At 40.4% G+C, this 20,550-nt stretch overlaps 1 protein-coding gene across 3 annotated transcripts in view; it reads left to right on the forward strand.

Annotated features, from left to right (window-relative positions):
• Positions 1 to 20,550, forward strand: part of SV2C (synaptic vesicle glycoprotein 2C) — a 267,450-nt gene that overhangs the window by 202,139 nt on the left and 44,761 nt on the right. For all 3 annotated transcript variants that reach the window (XM_049865919.1, XM_049865928.1, XM_049865936.1), the window contains 2 exons: positions 14,130 to 14,263; positions 14,912 to 15,001. In XM_049865919.1, the coding sequence (XP_049721876.1) occupies positions 14,130 to 14,263; positions 14,912 to 15,001 (224 nt within the window). The remainder of the gene's footprint in view (positions 1 to 14,129; positions 14,264 to 14,911; positions 15,002 to 20,550) is intronic.

A 20,550-nucleotide genomic window follows, 5' to 3' on the forward strand; every position in this document is an offset into this window, starting at 1 on the left:
AGAGAGATTTTCATGTGGCCTCATCGGGTCAAGGCACAAGATCTTAGAATCAGAGAGAATCTTAGCTCTGGAATGATCTTTAGGGTCTATAAGACTAGCGTTCTAACTAATGTAAGAATTCCCAATATTGAGTTTTATTTGCTTTTCAGCCTCCTAAGACTATTGTTGTTGTTGGCTACTGTTGAGTTGCCCTGACTCATGACAATCCCATGCACAATGGAATGAAACTTTGCCTGGTCCTGTGCCATCGCCTTAATCAGTTGGGAATTAGACAATGTTTCATTGTGATCCATAATGTTTCCATTGGTTGACTTTCAGAATTAGATCACCAGCCCTTTCTTCCTAGTTGGTCTTAGTCTGGAATCTTCACTGAAACCTATTCAGCATTATAGCCATATGCCAACCTCCACTGTCAGATGAATGGTGGCTGCACATGAGTAGGATTGCCTGGGAAATGAACCCAGGTCTCCCGCATGGTAGACAAGAATTCTACCATTGAACTACCAATGCCCCAGACTATAAAAAAAAAGACTATATGTGTTCACAAAATTAACATAATTGATTTATTATTGTTTATCCATGGGCATCAACTTGTAGAAGAGCTTATATATAAATTTAAATCTGTAAACATATACATTTCATTTTAAATACCTATGTGAGTAAAATAGAAGGAAAGTTAACGTGTGCCTGTATAGGTTTTAAGATAATAAATATATATAACGTGCATCTACAGAGTAGTAAACTGGGTTTTTATGTATTTATGATCTAAGCTTCATTTGTATATGATCAGAATTTGACTATCCTATATATTCTTGTGGAAACCCTGGTGGCGTAGTGGTTAAGTGCTACACCTACTAACTTAAAGGTCGGCAGTTCGAATCCACCAGGCACTCCTTGGCAACTCTATGGAGCAGTTCTGCTCTGTCCTATAGGGTTGCTATGAGTCAGAATCAACACAGCGGCAGTGCACTGGGTTTATATACTCTTGTAGTGGCATTAAAAAAAAAAAACCCATTGCCATCGAGTCGATTCCGACTCATAGCATATATTTGTATAAAAGTATCTTTGATAAAATGTTAATTGACCTATATTATTATATACTAATACTTCATTATTGTCTGCCTACAAAAGAAAATCCCTAAGGGCCTTTGTTTAAAACACACGCAGATTTTATGTTATCAGCTTTTTTCAAACACTCACACTCATTATTTCTCTTAGAAGAGCCTGGGAAATACCATGCTTGACTCACACCAGGAACTCTCTCTGGAAAGGTCACCTTGTTTGTTCTTTTCATATTTGGAGGACTCGCAGAAGATGTTCCGGAATCAATTACCCTGAAAAATAAGCCCATGAATTTTGTGAGTTATAAAAGCCACCAGGGAATTTGCTTCTTAGAGAGCGTGGTTAGGGTCAGAAGTCAGACTCAGAAACTAGCGGAGTAATGTGCCTTCCTTCCTCTGTTGACCTCTGGCTCTGTACATTTCAAAGGGCAGGACAGAGAGCTTGAAAACAGGAATACGGAAACTAACAGGAAAGGCCAGCTTGTTGCTTGGGCCTGCTCTTTGAGACATGATACTGCGGTTAGTTGGAATTTAACCCTGGGACTCTTTCCCTGGAATATATCGTTCTGGTTGAATTGGCTCTCACTTCCTGAAGGCAGGATTATGTGCTGTGGCCAGATACCTGCAAGTTATTCTGAACATGATTGCTTTGCACATCACTGTTACCAACAGTGCTCACACTACTGTGGTCTAAGGAGCAGCTGGCCTCTACCCCTGAGAATCCAAGATTAGGATATGGCAGGGGTTTGGGGTTATAGGGAGCCCTGGTGGCGCAGTGGTTAAGAGCTTGCCTGCTAACCAAAAGGTGGGCAGTTTGAATCCATCAGCCACTCATTGGAAACCCTATGGGGCAGTTCTACTCTGTCTTATAGGGTCGCTATGAGTCAGGATCAACTCGATGTCAATGAGTTTTGGGTTTTTATGGGTTATAGGGTCGCTATGAGTTGGAATCTACTTGACGGCAGCGGGTTTGTCTTTTTTTGGGGGAGGGGGGCAGTTTATGGATTAAAAGATTAAAGGTCTGTGAATATTGTTCTGTTTCCCACCAACGGTATTCTCTGGCCCTTTCACGTTGGTATCCATAAATGATTTCTGTACTGTCCATGTTTTTTCATCACAATTAGAATTAACATTAGTTTAGTTCAGAAAAGTGTATGGATTCTAAATAGTGTCACAATTACAATTCCAGTTTCTTTCACCTCTCTATTCTTCCATCAGTGCTTGTGTCTCACAAAAATGTAAGGCTTGCAACTCTTTTAAAAAAATTTTTGGAGTATAATGTTAAAAACTGGTGTAAAATTCAAAAATTAAAGAAATAATGTAGAAAGTGAAAGCCCCCTGGTAGCTTCCACCCACTCCCCTGAGTAACCATGGTAAATAGTTCAGTGCTTTTTCTCCCCACTTGTTTTCTATATTTAATGATACGTTTTATGTTTTTTTTATGTTTATATCAAAATAAAATCACTGCTGTTTACATGGCTCTGAAAAGAGCTGTTTTTCACTGAGCAACGTAACTTGGACATTTTCATGTCATTTCAGAAAGATCTACCTCATTCTTCCACAATAGCACTGTACAGTGTTCTATTGCATGACTGTACCATCGCTTATTTCACTACCTCCACCCACCACCACCCCGCCCTTTTTTTTTTTTTTTTTTTCACAAATTGAGAAGGAAGTGGAAAACCCCTGCAGGTATCAGCCACGGGGACTGTCCAGCTGCACCTGGTTAAGTCCTCTGCAGTCACTAAATGATGCTAGATGAATGACAGCCTGAGGGTCTAGCCACAGATGAATGTTTCATGCTGCTTATGTAGTATTTACGTTTTAAACAGCGACCTGTGGAGGGGATAACATTTTATTTCCACAGGGATGAAATCAGAAATTCACCTGATGAAGTGTCATGTCGGTCACTTGACAAAATAGGATTTTCAGGCACTTTTCCAAAGAGAATTTTAGTTAACCATGTTCTTTGTGATTAGAGACCACAGACAAATACAGGTAAGTGATACACTTCTTAGCTATTAAAAATTGGTCTCACATATGATATTCAAGGATTTGTTTTAGAACATTGGATCTGTGTCCCACACCTAAAATCTATGTTTTCTTACCAAAGACTGTTTCAGTGATAATGTCACATAACTGACAATTAAATATAGATCAATAAAGAAGTTATCAGGTCACCAGGGACAGAGCCAGCATTATTCTTTTACATGTGTCACATACTTCTGCCTTGTCACCTTGAACAATTTCAGGCAGTTGGGCAGCTGCGGTGGCAGCTGGCTTCTGCAGTCACAGAACACACATCAGCTTGGGGCTGGTAAGTGGCCTTGATTATTATGCAAGACACGTAATACTCTTATTAGTGCCACACTGATTAGTGCTCTGCAGTAATTCCTTGCTGTAATACTCTAATTGAGTCCTTCCTTGCATGGAATTTGCATTGTCTGTAGATAAATCCCATAGTATGACATTTTAATGAATATTTTAACAAAGTCCAAAGGACAATTAGAACCCTCACCCACGCAAGAATCTTTTTTTTTTCTTAAGACCAAAAAGGCATGATGCCAACGTAAAGCACTCTTTTAAGAGAATCCATTTTGCAAAGTGCAGATAAGTATCCTAAAGCAACAACTCACTTTCCTAGTGGAATGTGGCTTGGCTTCACATTCCTGTCCTTCACTCCATGTCATAAGGCTCCACTACCTGCTGTTTGTGGTTTGGGCTTTGTGGAGCTCTCCAACTCAAGTTTAAGCCATCTTGAAATGGAGCTGCAGAGGGATCTTGAGAATTCATGGCTGAGTAGTGATGGCGGTCAGAGCTTTGCTCCTTCATGCCTTTATTTGTTTTTAATTCAGAGAGTTGTATTTTACTTTAGTTGGTTTTTTTTTTTTTTTTGCTTATAAGAACAGAAATTTATTGTCTCACAGTTATGGAGGCTAGTAGCTATGTTCTGAGAGAGAATCTGTTCCATGGTTCTGTCTTAGTTTCTGGTGATGGCTGGCAATCCTTGCTGTTTCTTGGCTCGTAGATGCATCTTCATGTGGCCATTTTCTCTCTGTGTCTCTTCTCCTCTTTTATAAGGATATTAGGACACACCTTACTCCCATATGACTTCATGTTAACTAACAATATCTTCAAAGACCCTATTTCCAAACAAGATCACTTTCACAGGTACCAGGGGCAGAACTTCAATGTTATTTTTGGGCCAGGGGACACAATTCAATCCAAAGCATCTATTGTACTGATTTTTTGGGGAAGCCATGTAAGTAGTTTTAGAAATAAGCAAGGTAGACTTTTTTAAATTATGTTGATTGCTCCATTCTTCAAACATTTCTTCTTGGTTTTTGGAGTGTCACTCTATCCTTGTTTTTCTTTTACTGTCCTAGACCCTCATTCCTCCTCTATGGTTTTGGTGTTTTAGTTTTACAAAGTTTCTGAGGGGCTATTTCTCAAGTCCCTCACTGTGCCTACCCCTGTCCAGGCCACAGTATACACCCTTCAGTGTGTAACCCGCCCATAGGGCTCATCCAAGAGGAGAATAATATAGAAATGCCTTCCTAGGGCTCCCTCTCTCCCAGCCAAAAGGTCCTAATTTAGTGGGAAAGGGGTGGAGATCGGGCTGTGGTACAATCAGTCCTGGCTGATCTCATCTACTTCTTAAGTGTTGATTTTAATTGTATCTCTAACTCTGACCTTAGGAATGTAAGACTTTGCCTTCTTTATTCATGGGCTCAAATCAGAAAAGAAACTTGGCTAGGACTCTTGTGAGAAGACTCCCTGGTACAGCAGGAGGGAAGGCTTTGGAGTGATGGAACTGTTCTATAGCCTGATGATGGTGGTGGTTACATGATTCTGGACATTTGTCAAACTCATAGAGCTGAATAACTTAAAAAACAATACTGTATATAAGTTACAAATTTAATTTTTAAAACTAAAAGTTGTTTTGCTATTTAATATAAAATTTTTAAAAAAATTTAAAAGAAAGCCTGGGTATCAACTGCCTTGCAATGATTTTGCACATGCTCATGTATACACATAAACACACAGTTTGTGTATATGTATCTTTGTATTCATTCAACAAACACCTAAAGAGCACTTCCAGTGGGCCAGGACTTGCTGTAGGTACTGGGGATTTATTGGTAAGTAAGAAAAGCAGGATTTCTGCTGTCATGGCAGTCAGAGGAAGTGGGGTGGGGACATAGATAATAACGTGTAAACAAATAAATGAGTAGGACACTTTTAGATAGCAATAAGTGCTGTGAAGACAATGATAACAGCCCTAGGTACCAGAGGGAGTTCCTAGGGTGGTACAAATGGTTAACATGCTCCCTACTAAGCAAAAAGTTGGAGGTTCAAGTCCACCCAGAGGTATTTTGGAAGAACAGGCTGATGATCTACTTCCAAAACAATCAGCCTTTGAAAACTCTGTGGAGCACAGTTCTATTCTGACACACATGGGGCCACCGTGAGCCGGAATTGACTCAACAGCAACTGTTTTGTTTTTCTTTTTAGGCACTAGAGAGTGGAATTTAGTGTTTGGGCCTCTGAGAAGGTAACCTTAAACTGAGTCCTAGAAGGTACAAAGGAAACAGCCATGCATACAAATATTCAGGCAGCAATCCAGGCAGGAAAATATCAAATGCAAAGATCCTAAGGGGAACTCATTGAGGACTAGATATCCTGAAAAAGTCTCTCACTTCAGAACTCATTTTTTTAAAATAAAAGGCTAAAATACAACAAACATCCTTTCAAATGCATGGCTGGGCTTTCAAGGAAATAACACAAAGCCTCTAAAATGGAGTTGAGCTTCTTATGTTCAGAGAGCTGGAAGCAGGTCAGTGGAACTGGACCTAGTGAACAAGGAACCAGTAGAAGCAGATGAGCTCAAACATATACGTAGGAATCAGTTTATTTAAGCCTTGGAGGCTGTGCTGAGACAGTTGGATTTTATTCTAAATGTATTGGGAGCTGTTGGAGGCTTCCATACAGCAGAGTGAAGTGCCCTTATAGATGTTTTAAAAGGGTAACTCTGGCTACTTTGGAGAAGTAGACTGTGGAGAACCAAGGAAGGCAGGGACACCAGCTAGGAGGTGTTGCCGAAGGTCACAGGAGTGGTGATGCTGGCTGGAACCTGTGTGGTGCCGTGGAGATGGGGAGAAGTGGATGGCATTGAGGTGTATTTTAGAGATGGGACTTTCTGATGGGTTCTACATTGAGAGAAAAGAGGGAAAAACAGTAATTAGGGATGAGGTCTTGGTTTATAGCTTGAATATCCAGGTTGCCGGCATTGTGTCAGAGCCCTGGTGGTGCAGTGGTTAAGCATTTCGCTGCTAAACAAAAGGTCAGAGGTTTGAATCCACCAACCACTCCTCGGAAATGCTGTGGGGCAGTTCTACTCTGTCCTGTAGCGTCGCTATAAGTCAGAATCAACTGAACAGCAATAGGTTTGGTTATGGGGGCATTGTGTCATTTGCTGAAACAGGGAAGATGGAGGGAGAAACAAGAGTTTTCACTGGTAACAGGGCAGGGAATTGAAAGGTCTGTTTTGGACACAATAGCTTTGAGATTCCTATTAGCTATCCCCATGAAGATATATGTAAGCAAATAGAGATATGTTTCTGGAGGTCTGGGAAAAGAAAAGACATACTTCAAAGTCAATGCCATAGGTAGGTGGTACTTAAAATCACGGAAATATATGAGTTCACCTAGGAAGAACCTGTAGACAGAAAAGAGGACAGATGACCAAGACTTGGGTTGTGCCAGCTTATGGGGTTGAATCAAAGGTGGAGGCAGCCAAGGAAACTGAAGGGAAGCTGGTAAAGTAGGAAGAAAACTAGCACATTAGGTGATGGGAGGGCCAAGAGAAACAAAGGAGTTTTTCCAAAAGATGGGAATGGTCAACTATATGGACTGATTTAGAGTTCAAGTAAGATGATAGAGAAGTGACCTTTAGATTTGACAAGAGGGTGACCTTGACTAGCAATGTTTCTGTGAAGTTACAGGGACAGAAGCTTGTTTGGTGCGAGCATAGTAGGTGTGAAGGTGGAGACAGTTGCTATAGACCATTCTTTTAGAAGTTTTGCTGTGAAGGGGAACAGAGGAGTAACTGGAGAGGCATGCTGGGGTCAAGGCAGGGTTTTTTCCAGTAAAGTGAGAGAAAATGATAATGGGGTTGGAAATGATGGATAGATAATTACAGGCTATGGTATTGGCCATTTTGAATCAGACAATCATATGGTCCACTCTGACGACTTGAAGAGGAATGGCATTGCATTCATCATCAAAAAGAACATTTCAAGGTCTATCCTGAAGTATAACTCTGTCCTTGATAGGATAATATCCATATGCCTACAAGGAAGACCAGTTTATACTGCTATTATTCAAATTTACACACCAACCACTAAGGCCAAACATGGAGAAACTGAAGATTTTTGCCAGCTTCTGCAGTCTGAATTTGATCAAGCATACTATCAGAATGCATTGATAATTACTGGTGATTGGAATGCAAAAGTGGGAAACAAAGAAGAAGGATCAGTAGTTGGAAAATATGGCGTTGATGATAGAAATGATGCCAGAGATCACATGATAGAATTTTTCAAGACAAATGACTTTTTCATTGCAAATACCTTTTTCACCAACATAAACAGCGACTATATACATGTGGACCCTGCCAGATGGAATACACAAAAATCAAATTGCCTACATCTGTGGAAAGAGATGATCAGAAAGCTCAATATCGTCAGTCAGAACAAGGCCAGGGGCCGACTGTGGAACAGACCATCAATTGCTCATGTGCAGTTCAAGTTGAAACTGAAGAAAATTAGAACAAGTCCACGAGAGCCAAAGTATGACCTTGAGTGTATCCCACCTGAATTTAGAGACCATGTCAAAAATAGAATCGATGCGTTGAACACTAAAGACCAAAGACCAGATGAGTTGTGGAATGATATCAAGGACATCATACATGAAGAAAGCAAGTGGTCATTAAAAAGACAGGAAAGAAAAGTTCAAAATGGGTGTCAGAAGATACTCTGAAATTTGCTTTTGAACATTGAGAGGCTAAAGCAAAAGGAAGAAATGATGAAGTAAAAGAGCTAAACAGAAGATTTCAAAGGGCGGCTTGAGAAGACAAAGTAAAGTATTATGATGACATGTGCAAAGACCTGGAGATAGAAAACCAAAAGGGAAGAACACACTCGGTCATTTCTCAAGCTGAAATGAAGAAAAAATGCAAGCCTCAAGTTGCAATAGTGAAGCGTTCTAGGGGGATAATATTAAATGACACAGGAAGCATCAAAAGAAGATGGAAGGAATACACAAAGTCATTATACCAAAAAGAATTGGTGGATGTTCAACCATTTCAAGAGGTAACATATGATCAGGAACCAACAGACTGAAAGAAGAAGTCCAAGCTGCACTGAAGGCATTGGCAAAAAACAGGGCTCCAGGAATTGAGAGAAGATCAGTTGAGATATTTCAACAAATGGATGCAGTGCTGGAAGTGCTCACTCATCTATGCCAAGAAATTTGGAAGACAACTACCTGGCCAGCCAAGTGGAAAAGATCCATGTTTATGCCTATTCCCAAGAAAGTGATCCAACCGAATGTGGAAATTATCAAACAATATCATTAACACCACATGCAAGCAAAATTTTCCTGAAGATCATTCAAAAGTGGGTGCAGCCGTATATCGATGGGAAGCTGCCAGAAATTCAGGCAAGATTCAAAGGAAGACGTGGAACCAGGAATATCATTGCTGATGTGAGATGGATCCTGGCTGAAAGCAGAGAATACCAGAAGGATGTTCACCTGTGTTTTACTGACTATGCAAAGGCATTCGACTGTGCGGATCATAACAAACTATGGATAACACTGCGAAGAATGGGAATTCCAGAACACTTAATTGTGCTCATGAGGAACTGTACATAGATCAAGAGGCAGTTGTTCAGCCAGAACAAGGGAATACTGCGTGGTTTAAAGTCAGGAAGGGTGTGCGTCAGGGTTGTATGCTTTCACCATACTTATTCAGTCTGTATGCTGAGCAAGTAGTCTGAGAAGCTGGACTCTATGAGGAAGAACAGGGCATCAGGATTGGAGGAAGACTCATTAAGGGCCTGAGATATGCAGATGACACAACTTTGCTTGCTGGAAGTGAAGAGGACTTAAAGCGCTTACTGATAAAGATCAAAGACCACAGCCTTCAGTATGGATTACACTTCAGCATAAATAAAACAAATATCCTCACGACTGGACTAATAAGCAACATCATGGTAAATGGAGAAAAGATTGAAGTTGTCAAGGATTTCCTTTTACTTGGATCCACAATCAACAGCCACGGAAGCAGCAGTCAAGAAATCAAAAGACGCATTGCATTGGGCAGATCTGCTGCAAAGGACCTCTTTAAGGTGTTGAAAAGCAAGATGTCCCCTTGAAGATTAGGGTGCACCTGACTGAAGCCATTATATTTTCAATTGCATCATATGCATGCGAAAGCTGGACAGTGAATAAGGAAGACAGAAGAAGAACTGACGCCTTTGAATTGTGTTGGTGAAGAATATTGAATATACCATGGACTGCCAAAAGAACAAACAAATCTGTCTTGGAAGAAGTACAACCAGAATGCTCCTTGGAAGCGAGGATGGCGAGACTTCGTCTTATATACTTTGAACATGTTGTCATGATAGATCAGTTCTTGAGGAAGGACATTGCACTTGGTAAAGTACAGGGTCAATAGAAAAGAAGAAGACCCTTAATGAGGTGGATTGACACAGTGGCTGCAACAATGGACTCAAGCATAACAAAGTTTGTGAGCATGGCACAGTACCAGGCAGTGTTTCATTCTGTTGTATATAGGGTCACTATGAGTCAGAACTGACTTGATGACACCTAACAACAGCGACAACATGTCCTTGAGACAGAAGGTGGAATCCAGAACCCAAGTGGAAAGGTTGGTGTCTTAGTCATCTAGTGCTGGTATAACAGTGGATGGGTTTAACAAAGAGAAATTAGGCCGGAAGTCCAAATTCAGGGCATCAGCTCCAGGGGAAGGCTTTCTGTCTCTGTGGGCTCTGGAGGAAGGTCCTTCTCATCAATCTTCCCCTGGACTAGGAGCTTCTCCACCCAGGAACCCTGGATCCAAAGGATATGTTCTGCTCCTGGCACCACTTTCTTGGTGGCATAAGGTCCTCAACTCTCTGCTTGCCTCCTTTTGCTTTTATCTCTTGTAAAAAAGGTGGTGCAGGCCACACCCCAGGGAAACTCCCTTTACATTGGATCAGGGATGTGACCTGAGCAAGGGTGTTATATCCCATCCTAATCCTCTTTAACCACAGCCAGAGATTATGATTTCTAACATATAGGAAAATCACAAAATGGAGGACAACCACACAATACTGGGAATCATGGCCCAATCAAGTTGACACATATTTTGGGGGCACTCAATTCAATCTATGACAGTGGCCTTCAATTAAAGCATGGACAGTTCACAGATTGTAATCACAGGGAAGGCAGAGAGAGAGAAAGGTATAGGTGGTGGGTAGATTTAGGAATGAGAAGATGGAAGATGTGTAGTTCCCTGTGTTTATTTCTCAAAAAAAATAGGCAATAGGATCAAGTGCAAGAAGGGGGTGGTCTGGTGATTTAAAGAGAGACAAAAACACCAAAGACACAAGGTGATTATGAGCCCACGAAAAAGAAAGAGTCACATAAACCAGAGACTACATCAGCCTGAGACCAGAAGAATTAGATGGTGCCCAGCTACCACCAATGACTGCCCTGACAGGGAACACAACAGAGAACCCCCGAAGGAGCAGGAGAGCAGTAGGATGCCGGCCTCAAATTCTCGTAAAAAGACCAGATTTAATGATCTGGCTGCATACGCGCATACACACCAAGCAAGGGACAAGAAGATAGACTCCATAGCAAACCAAATAGAGAAGGACCTGAACAGCAACTGATATCCTAAACTTTAGCTGCTGGACAAAAGAATCTATACCTGAAGAAACTCTACATTTTAAACCAAGCAGAGCTGTACTCTTCTGTGTTTAGCTTGTGTCTGTAGTCCAGTTTCCTCTACACGCTGGGAACTGCTAAACTGCAATCACATTGCCATCAGTCTCCCAACCCACTGATGAGATGTTCAAGAAGAGTGAAGGGCAGCATTCCTAAGACCAGCTGTCAAGAGGGAGCCCTGAAGTCTTTGGAGAGGCATCTGGAAATCCTCTCCAAGACATCTGAGCAAAAGCAGGAGCCAGAGGTTGCATAGAGAAGTGCTAAGATTTTCCAACCTAATTTATATCAATCAAGATAGTGATAGAGCTATGAGCACAAAGAGAAGTGTATCAGTTTCTTATTGCTACTGTAACAAATTACCACAAGTTATGGCTTAAACAACACAAATTTTTTCTCTTATAGCTCTGGAGATCAAACCTACTGCCATCGAGTCGATTTGGCATCATAGAGACCCTATAGGACGGAATAGGACTGCCCCATAGGGTTTCCAAGGCTGAAATCTTTATAGAAGCAGACTGCCACATCTTTCTCCCACAGAGCGGCTGGTGGGAGTCTAAAATATGTTGGCAAGGCTGTGTTCCTTCTGGAGACTTGGCGGGGAGAATACATTTCCCTGCCTTTTCTAGCTTCTAGAGGCTGTCCACATTCCTTGTTTCATGGCCCCTTCTTCTCTCTTCAAAGCCAGCAGCATAGCGTCCTCAAATCTCTCTCCTCTCTGATCTCTGGTTCCGTATTCACAGCCCCTCTCACTCTGACTCTCCAGCCTCCCTCTTTCCCTCATAAAGACCTTTGTGCTTACTTTGGGCCCGTTCAGATAATCGGAATCGTCTCTTTATCTCAAGATCCTTAGCTTAGGCACATCTTCAAAGTCCGTTTTGCCATGTAAGGTATCATATTCACAAGTTCTAGGGATTAGAATGTGGACATATTATGGAGAGAGGGCATTTTTCTGCTACCACAAGGAGTGTCCTACTCTATCCACTGCCGTGTGACTTTCTTCTTGGCTGAGTACTTCATCCTGTTTTAGTTTGTAAAACTATGCCTTCCGAACTAATTATTTTAACAGAAACACCAGAGACCTTTCTCTCTCGTCTTTCCTCTTTATCCCTATACTTTAGGTCTTACCTAATTTCAATTATGGAATGTGCTGTTGCATTTTCAAACATTGCATTTGCTTAGCTTATCCAACCAAGGCTTTTATTTTTTACCCAGTTCTTAAAATAATCAGATTGAGAGCACCTTAAAAAGAAGTTCTTTATAGTAAGCTCTAAGATCAAGTGTGAAGTGAACAAGGTATGTTTTCTTTGTTCTGTCATAGGATTTCTTCTACTTTTTAGATACGTGAGACTTTGGAACATTGAGATTAACCATCCCCTCCTAAGGTTTACAGTTTTCTTAATTTCGTGATCCACATAATCCTCATATATTAAATGTCCATAATATATTTATTAATCTAAGATTGATATAGCATGTCATTGATGTTTACATCATTTGGCATGCATTTCAAGCCGTGTGTCGGTGTAGGAGCTTCTGCCCTGAATTCTGGTGTAGTTCTGTGGCCTTGAGGAAATTATGTCACCTCCATAGATGACCTAACAGAATCTGTTGGCTCCTGTGTAAACAACGAATAATTAAATGCTACTCTCCCTGGGGGTGGGATTTAGACTACCTGACTTTTGTTCATAAAAAGCCCTATAAAATAAGATTTCCCCTCATGTAATTCATCTATGCTTCTATAAATCTCTTCTGTTTTCAATTAGATTTGATATGCCTCATTATTTCTCATTTGGAGCCGTGTTTGAATTTTGCTTTCCACCATTTTATATTCATTCAAATGATGACTTCCTTTCAGTTCTTGCAGGGATTTCTCTTTGGATCCCCATATGCTTGTTTTTATTATAATAAAAGTACCGTTTAGAAATTTTAAATTCTCTTGGTCTGTTGTATGTGTAAGTGGAAAGATATAACAACTGTCAATTCTTAATAATTTTACTGGTCAGGGCACTAGCAAGACATTGATGATACCCTCAAAAAAGGCCATTGAGAAGAGTTTAATAAAGGAACTATTTACAAAGAATGAGGCATAGAGGGCACAGCGGTAGGACTCTCACCTTCCACGTAGGAGACCCAGGCTCTGTTTCTGGCCGATGCACTTCATGCACAGCCACTCATCTGTCAGTGGAGGCGTGTGTGTTGCTATGATGCTGAACAGGTTTCCAGACTGAGATGGACTAGGAAGAAAGGCCTGGTGATCTACTTCCAGAAATCAGCCAATGAAATCTGCAGCTGATCAAGAAGATGGCGCAGGATCAGGCAGCATTTTATTCTGTTGTACGTAGGGTCACTATGAGTCTGGGGCTAACTTGACAGCACTTAACAACATTTACAAAGATGTGAGAAGGATTAAGAGAAGCCAATGAGGAATGAAAAAGCAACTTGGAGTTAGTGGCAGGAAGGCATTCCGTACCCCACCCCCAATGCCTCTAAAGGCAGGAGAAGGGAGGGATTGCCAGAATCTGACAAGAGCTGTGGCATTAGGAGAAAACCTGGGGGTAAATACACTCACTGTCAAACCTCCACCCAACTGGGGGGAAGGGAGGCAAGGGAAATAAGCATCTCTACCCCTCCTCCCACCTTTTGTTCTCCAACCAGTGCTTCCTTTATTCAAACACAATTGGAAGCCAGTGAGCAAGGGAGCTCAGTTGACACAGTCCAAGAAGTCAGTTTCCTGGCACACAGCCATGTGGAGAAAGAGGTGGAGGAACAAATAGAAGATGATCTATTAGAAAAAAGCACTATCCCAAATTAATTTGTCTTTGACTTTGGAATTTGGTTGTATGTGAACACATATGCACCCTGCTACTCAGGGCCTGATCTCTTTGGTTTCAAGCACCTTCCTTTTCAACTCTGCTTTGTAAAGTTGAGCTGGTCACTGTGGCTGATGCCCAGGTCAGCTCATTCTTCTGTAGATATTAAGACAGTGACTGTGGAGACCTCATTTCCCAGTAGGCAGTCTGAGAAGAGCTCTTCCTCACTCTTCCTGCCCTCCTTTTCCAGGATGGAGCTTCAGCATGGGGTCGGCCTACCAGTTCCACAGCTGGCGTGTGTTTGTGATCGTCTGTGCTCTCCCCTGTGTCTCTGCTGTGGTGGCCCTCACATTCATGCCTGAAAGCCCACGGTTCTTGTTGGAGGTAATGCTTGTTATTACAAATACTCAAGTAACCCACATACGTTGGAAAGAATTCCTCGTTAATTCTAGGAAAGTATGTTTGCCTCTTTGGTAGGTACATTTCACGATCCTACTCTTGGAGCCCTGGCGGCACAGTGTTTAAGAGCTTGGCTGCTAATCAAATGCTCAGCAGTTCAAATCCACCAGCCACTCCTTGGAAACCCTATGAGGCAGCTCTACTCTGTCCTAGGGGGTTACCATAAATCGGAACTGACTTGACAGCAACGGGTTTGGTTTCAGATGAAACCATGGAAGGCTGGGTTTCATGGAGACATGCTTTAAACAGCCAGCACATGAACAAGCTGCCTCATGGCCAGAAAGCACTAATGTTTCTCCCTAAATAAGTAATTTTTCACTCAATGAGGAAGACATGGCTTAATGTTTTATAAATGAATTGTTACTGTCTAAAGGTGCAATTTCTTGTTGTAGACACATCCATTAAACTGATAATTTACTCAATGATATCCAAGCAGACTGCTTATTCCAGTGGGATATACCTAAACATATAATTACATTCTGTTTGACCTGACGGTATAAGATGGTTATTGGAAAACCAGGGAATATAAGAGTTCTTCTTTTTACCACTTCACTGTCTACTCATATTTCTTAGGTTGGAAAACATGATGAAGCTTGGATGATTCTGAAGTTAATCCATGATACAAATATGAGGGCACGGGGCCAGCCTGAGAAAGTCTTCACGGTGAGTACTGCTCCTCAATGAATCCTCAACATCAGGGTCAGCAAACTTTTTCTGTAAAGATAATAGATAGCTTAAGTTTTGCAGACCGTATAGTCTCTGTTGCAACTACTCAACTCTGCCATTGTAGCACAAAAGCAGCCAAAAACAATACATAAATGAATGGACATGGCTGTGTTCCAATAAAACTTTATTTACAGAAACAGGCAGAGGGCCAGATATGGCTCACAGGCTATAATTTGTCAACCTCTGTCTATGCCTGTGTAGGATAAAACAACCTAAGTGATGGAGTGAAGATGGAGAGACTACATTTTAATCTCAGACTTATTCTCCAATTCCTGGCTTCAGTACCATGGGCAGATTCTTCTCCACTTGGTGTAGGTGTGGGGACCATGGGCTGATTCTTCTCCACTTGCTATAAAAAGGGATATGGGCCTCTATCAGCCCATCTCCTCTGCTCTGCCAGGTCTACTGCTCTTGCTTTGGCCATTCACTGAAACTTATTTCCACATGCCGCTTAGCCAGGGAGCTCAGAGTGCTCTAAAGGTCTCCTAGATAGAGCATCATGGATGAGAACCTATGCCTCAGTGTCACAGGTATCTGGGTTCAAAACCTATGCCACCTCCTTACTGTATCACTTGAACAAGTAACATCAAGGTTCTAAGCTTCAGTTTTCTGATCTACAAAGTAGTTATTACAACATCTAACTGAGAGAGTTTTGGAGAAGATCAAATGCGAAAATGTATATAAAGCACTTAGCACAGTATCTGGCACACTCTGCTTCATAACCAGCTGCTATTAATATATACACACATATGTGCACATACATATGGGTATGTGTGTATATGTGTATTGGGAGAGGGGGAGTCAGAAGACAGAGATAACATTATAAAGTTGTCCTCTGTGGTACCACCCTGGGAACCCATGGCTTTCTAGATGTCTCACCTTTCTCCAGGCACCCCCAGGTTTCTTACCTCTTCAAATATCCCATGTATTATAGGCTTTTACAGTTTGCTGGATGATCCAGTGTGAGTTCTCCCTGAAGCCCTAACTGAGAGATGCCAGTGTGTTAGGAGAAAGGCTAGAGTCTGGGCTTCATAAAGAATTGTATGCAAAACTAAGCCTAGTAAAAACTTCTCTTTAATAAGAGTATATAAGCGTATAGAAGCCTAGTAAATCTCTAAAAAGAAATTCCCTCCAATTTTAAAGCAGACAATTATTCACATATGAAAGAAATAGAAAGATATTCTCATAAATGAAAGAGCCCAGAAAACCACCACCCATGTAACTCTCTTGAAAAAGTGACTTGATATATTCAAACCAAGATGAAACAAAATTAAGAACTCAAGAAACAAGTTAAACATATGGATTTCTGTGTAATGGTTTTAATATGATAGCATCTAATGTGAATATCAAAGAGCTTTTTAAAAAATATTAAATTATCTTTCTTATTTTTTTACATTCTATAATAATTTTTGTACTATGAGCCATAAAAGTTGGGGGTAGGAAGAACATTCAAGGGGAAAAAAAGTGTGCTAAGTTCCCCCTTATAAAAATATAGACTTTTGAAAAAACTTAGAAATACCCAAACCGAAACCAAATCCACTGCTGTGGAATCGATTCGAATTCATAGGGACTCTATAGAACAGAATAGAACTGCCCTCTAGGGTTTTCAAGGCTCTAAGTCTTTACATAAGCAGACTTTACAGAAGCATCTTTCTTCTGCAGAGCAGCTGGTGGGTTCAAACCACCAACCGTTTGGTTGGCAGCCGAACGCTTTAATAACTGTGCCACCAGAGCTCCCCCTTAAAAATAACCAGTAATGAAATTAGAGATTGGATATATAATTTTCAAAAAATTGAAGACAAAAAAAGGAAGAATGCCGTTCATTTATAAGTAGAGATGAAATAAAGGAAATTTAAAAAATGGAAATCTTAAAACAGGTCAAGAGTAGAAATAATTATTAAATGGATAAAAATGGTATAAACACTCCTGTGAAAAGACAAAATTTATCAGATTGAGTCAAAAGTGAAAATCAACCATATGCATTTTACATGAGGCAAAGTGGCAGAAAATACCTGCCTTTCATTAGTGGGAATTCTGGTCTCTGTGCTTCCAGATACATTATCAAGTAACAACCCCCCAACCCCCACCTTCTCCACTCTCATCACTCTCATCACTGCCCCCACTCCTACCAAAGTCATATGCTCATGGCAGCCCCATGGCCTTCTCTCTGAGATGCCAGGGATTATCCTTCATAACTCTGATGCCTTAACAGACATTGGGATACTCAGTAAAATTGTAAAATTATTTACTGAGGATAAAAAATTCAGAGCCAGTAATAAATGAGAAAACAATTATGTTAGAGGATCAAAGCAGAGTAATTGAGCATAAAACTAAGCTCTGGGTTTCCTGACCAAAAAGACAAACAAACCCATTGCCTTCAAGTTGATTGTGACTCACGGCGACCCCATGTGTTACAGAGTAGAACTGTTTCACAGGGTTTTTTTGGCTGTAGTCTTCACAGACGTAGATGGTCAGACCTGTCTTCTGTGGCACCACTGGGTGGGTTCAAACCCTCAACATTTAGGTTAGTAGTTAAGTGCAAACTTTTTGCTCCACCCAGGGATCTTTAGGTTTTCTGACAATCAAGGCAAAAAGATAAATTTAATGGATTACATAGTTTTTAATACAAATTAAGTGGCAATTGTTTCACTTTTTCAGGAAAGATCAACTTTATCCCGGTTCTAAATTGAAAGGAGTTTATTCACAGATCTTATTAAAAGGGACATTGAATAGTATAATGGACATTATCTTCAGTAACAGTTTTACTTAAAGGCAGATATTTCACACATGGACGTTTCTTAGGTCAGTGATTAATATTAAATCAGAATTCTGTAAAGGAAGGCAGCTATGTGGGAAGCCAGAGAAAGGTAATCCAAATTTGTAGCTTCAACTTGAACTAGTTTGACATGAACATAAGTATAAAAGAATCCGAGGCTTGTTTCCACAATATATATTTCATGATATCTCACATGCACACGCATATATATAACACACATCCCAATTCCACCTTTTACTGGTTTCCCATTGCTCTCAGGATAAAGACAAAAATCCTCAAACTGTCCAACAAGCCCTGGCTGTCTAGCCTTGCCTACTTTCCAGTTTCACTGTGTATCAGCTACACTGGTCATTCAGTTCCTCAGACTTACTATTTTACCTGATCCCATTCCATTGCTCTTGTGCATGCTATTCCATCTGCATGAAATGTTTTTCCATATGCTAGTTATAAAGTTTATTCTCCGCGGTGAAAGCTAGTCTAAATTAATGCAAATTGGACATATAGAGCTGTTTGGAATAAACAATAGTTTTTAAATCTTTCAGTATATGCAGTCAGAGTATCAGGATACAAGATAAACATACAAAAATCAGTTGGATTCCTCTACACCGACAAAAAGAACATTGAAGAAGAAATCGCCAAATCAATACCATTTACAATAGCTCCCAAGAAGATAAAATACTTAGGAATAAATCTTACCAGAGAAGTAAAAGACCTATACAAAGAAAACTACAAGACACTACTGAAAGAAAACAAAAGAGACCTACATAAGTGGAAAAACATACCTTGCTCATGGATAGGAAGACTTAACTTTGTAAAAATAGCTATTCTACCGAAAGCCATCTATAGATACAATGCAATTCCAATCCAAATTCCAATGACATTTTTTAATGAGATGGAGAAACAAATCACCAACTTCATATGGAAGGGCAAGAGACCCTGGATAAGTAAAGCATCACTGAAAAAGAAGAACAAAGTGGGAGGCCTCACTGTACCTGATTTTAGAACCTATTATACTGCCACAATAGTCGAAACAGTCAAAATAGTCAAAACAACAACAGATACATAGACCAATGGAACAGTATTGAGAATCCAGGCATAAATCCATCCACATATGAGTGGCTGTATTTGACAAAGGCCCAAAGTCAGTTAATTCAGGAAAAGACAGTCTTTTTAACAAATGGTGCTGGCATAACTGGATATCCATCTGCAAAAAAATGAATCAAGACCCATACCTCACACCATCCACGAAAACTAACTCAACATGGATCAAAGACCTAAACATAAAATCTAAAACGATAAAGATCATGGAAGGAAAAATAGGGACAACGTTAGGAGCCCTAATACATGGCATAAACAGTATGCAAAACATTACTAAAAATGCAGATAAGAACCAGATAACTGGGAGCTCCTAAAAATCAATATATGCAGCCATACAAGTGTACTAAAATATTTTGTCTAAAATAGGCTTAGAGGATATACAGTAAGAAAAGACCTGCAGTGGCTTATAAATAATGTAAATTATATATCAATTATTGTTCTTAAAACATGTGAAATAGGCCCTCATTAAGAAATCCCCTGCAGACATGTATGTCAACTGGCATAACAAAATATATTAAGAAAACATTCTGCATCCCACTTTGGTGAGTGGTGTCTGGGGTCTTAAATGCTAGCAAGTGCCCATCTAAGATGCATCAGTTGGTCTCAACCCACCTGGAGCAATGGGGAATGAAGAACAACAAAGACGTATGGTAAAGATGAGCCCAAGAGACAGAAAGAGCCACATAAACCAGAGACTACATCAGCTTGAGACCGGAAGAACTTGATGGCGCCCGGCTACCAGCAATGACTGCCCTGACAGGGAACACAACAGAGAGTCCCAGATGGAGCAGGAGAACAGTGGGATGCAGATCTCAAGTTCTCGTAAAAAGATCAGACTTATTGGTCTGACTGAGACTAGAAGAATCCTGAGGTCATGGTCCCCACACCCTTTGTTAGCCCTAGACTGGAACCATTCCCAAAACCAACTCTTCAGACAGGGATTTGACTGGACTATAAGACAGAAAACTTCTGTCTGGAAGCAAGATGAGAAGGCAGTGGGAACAGGAACTGGTTGAATGGACACAGGGAATACAGAGTGGAGAGGAAGAGTGTGCTGTCTCAGGGGGAGAGCAGCTATGAGTACATAGCAAGGTGTGTGTAAGTTTTTGTATGAGGGACTGACTTGATTTGTAAACTTTCACTTAAAGCACAATAAAAATAAATAAATAAAAGGCCCCTGCAATGTTATTTATTCCTTTCATTTCCTTAGAAAATGAATTTTTCATAATGTAAATATAAATCTTTTCATAATGTAAAGATAAACCATTCTGGCTTCTATCCAAATTATTACAGATTCTCTTTTTTTTTTAATTTATTTATTTTTGTTTTTGTTTACTTTTTTTATATTTATCACAGATTCTTAAGTAGCAAAATTTTCTATGCAGTGTAATGGAGAAATGAAGATGAGTAATTAATTCCCTCCCCTAAGGACCTAGAAGGAAACCCTGGTGGTATAGTGGTTAAGTGCTATGGCTGCTAACCAAAAGGTCGGCAGTTCAGATCAACCAGACACTCCTTCAAAACTCTATGGGGCAGTTCTAGTCTGTCCTATTGGGTCGTTATGAGTCAGAATCGACTCCACAGCAACGGGCAAAAGGGATTAAGGACCTAG

Source organism: Elephas maximus, chromosome 2, assembly GCF_024166365.1.
Source record: "Elephas maximus indicus isolate mEleMax1 chromosome 2, mEleMax1 primary haplotype, whole genome shotgun sequence".
NCBI lineage: Eukaryota > Metazoa > Chordata > Mammalia > Proboscidea > Elephantidae > Elephas > Elephas maximus.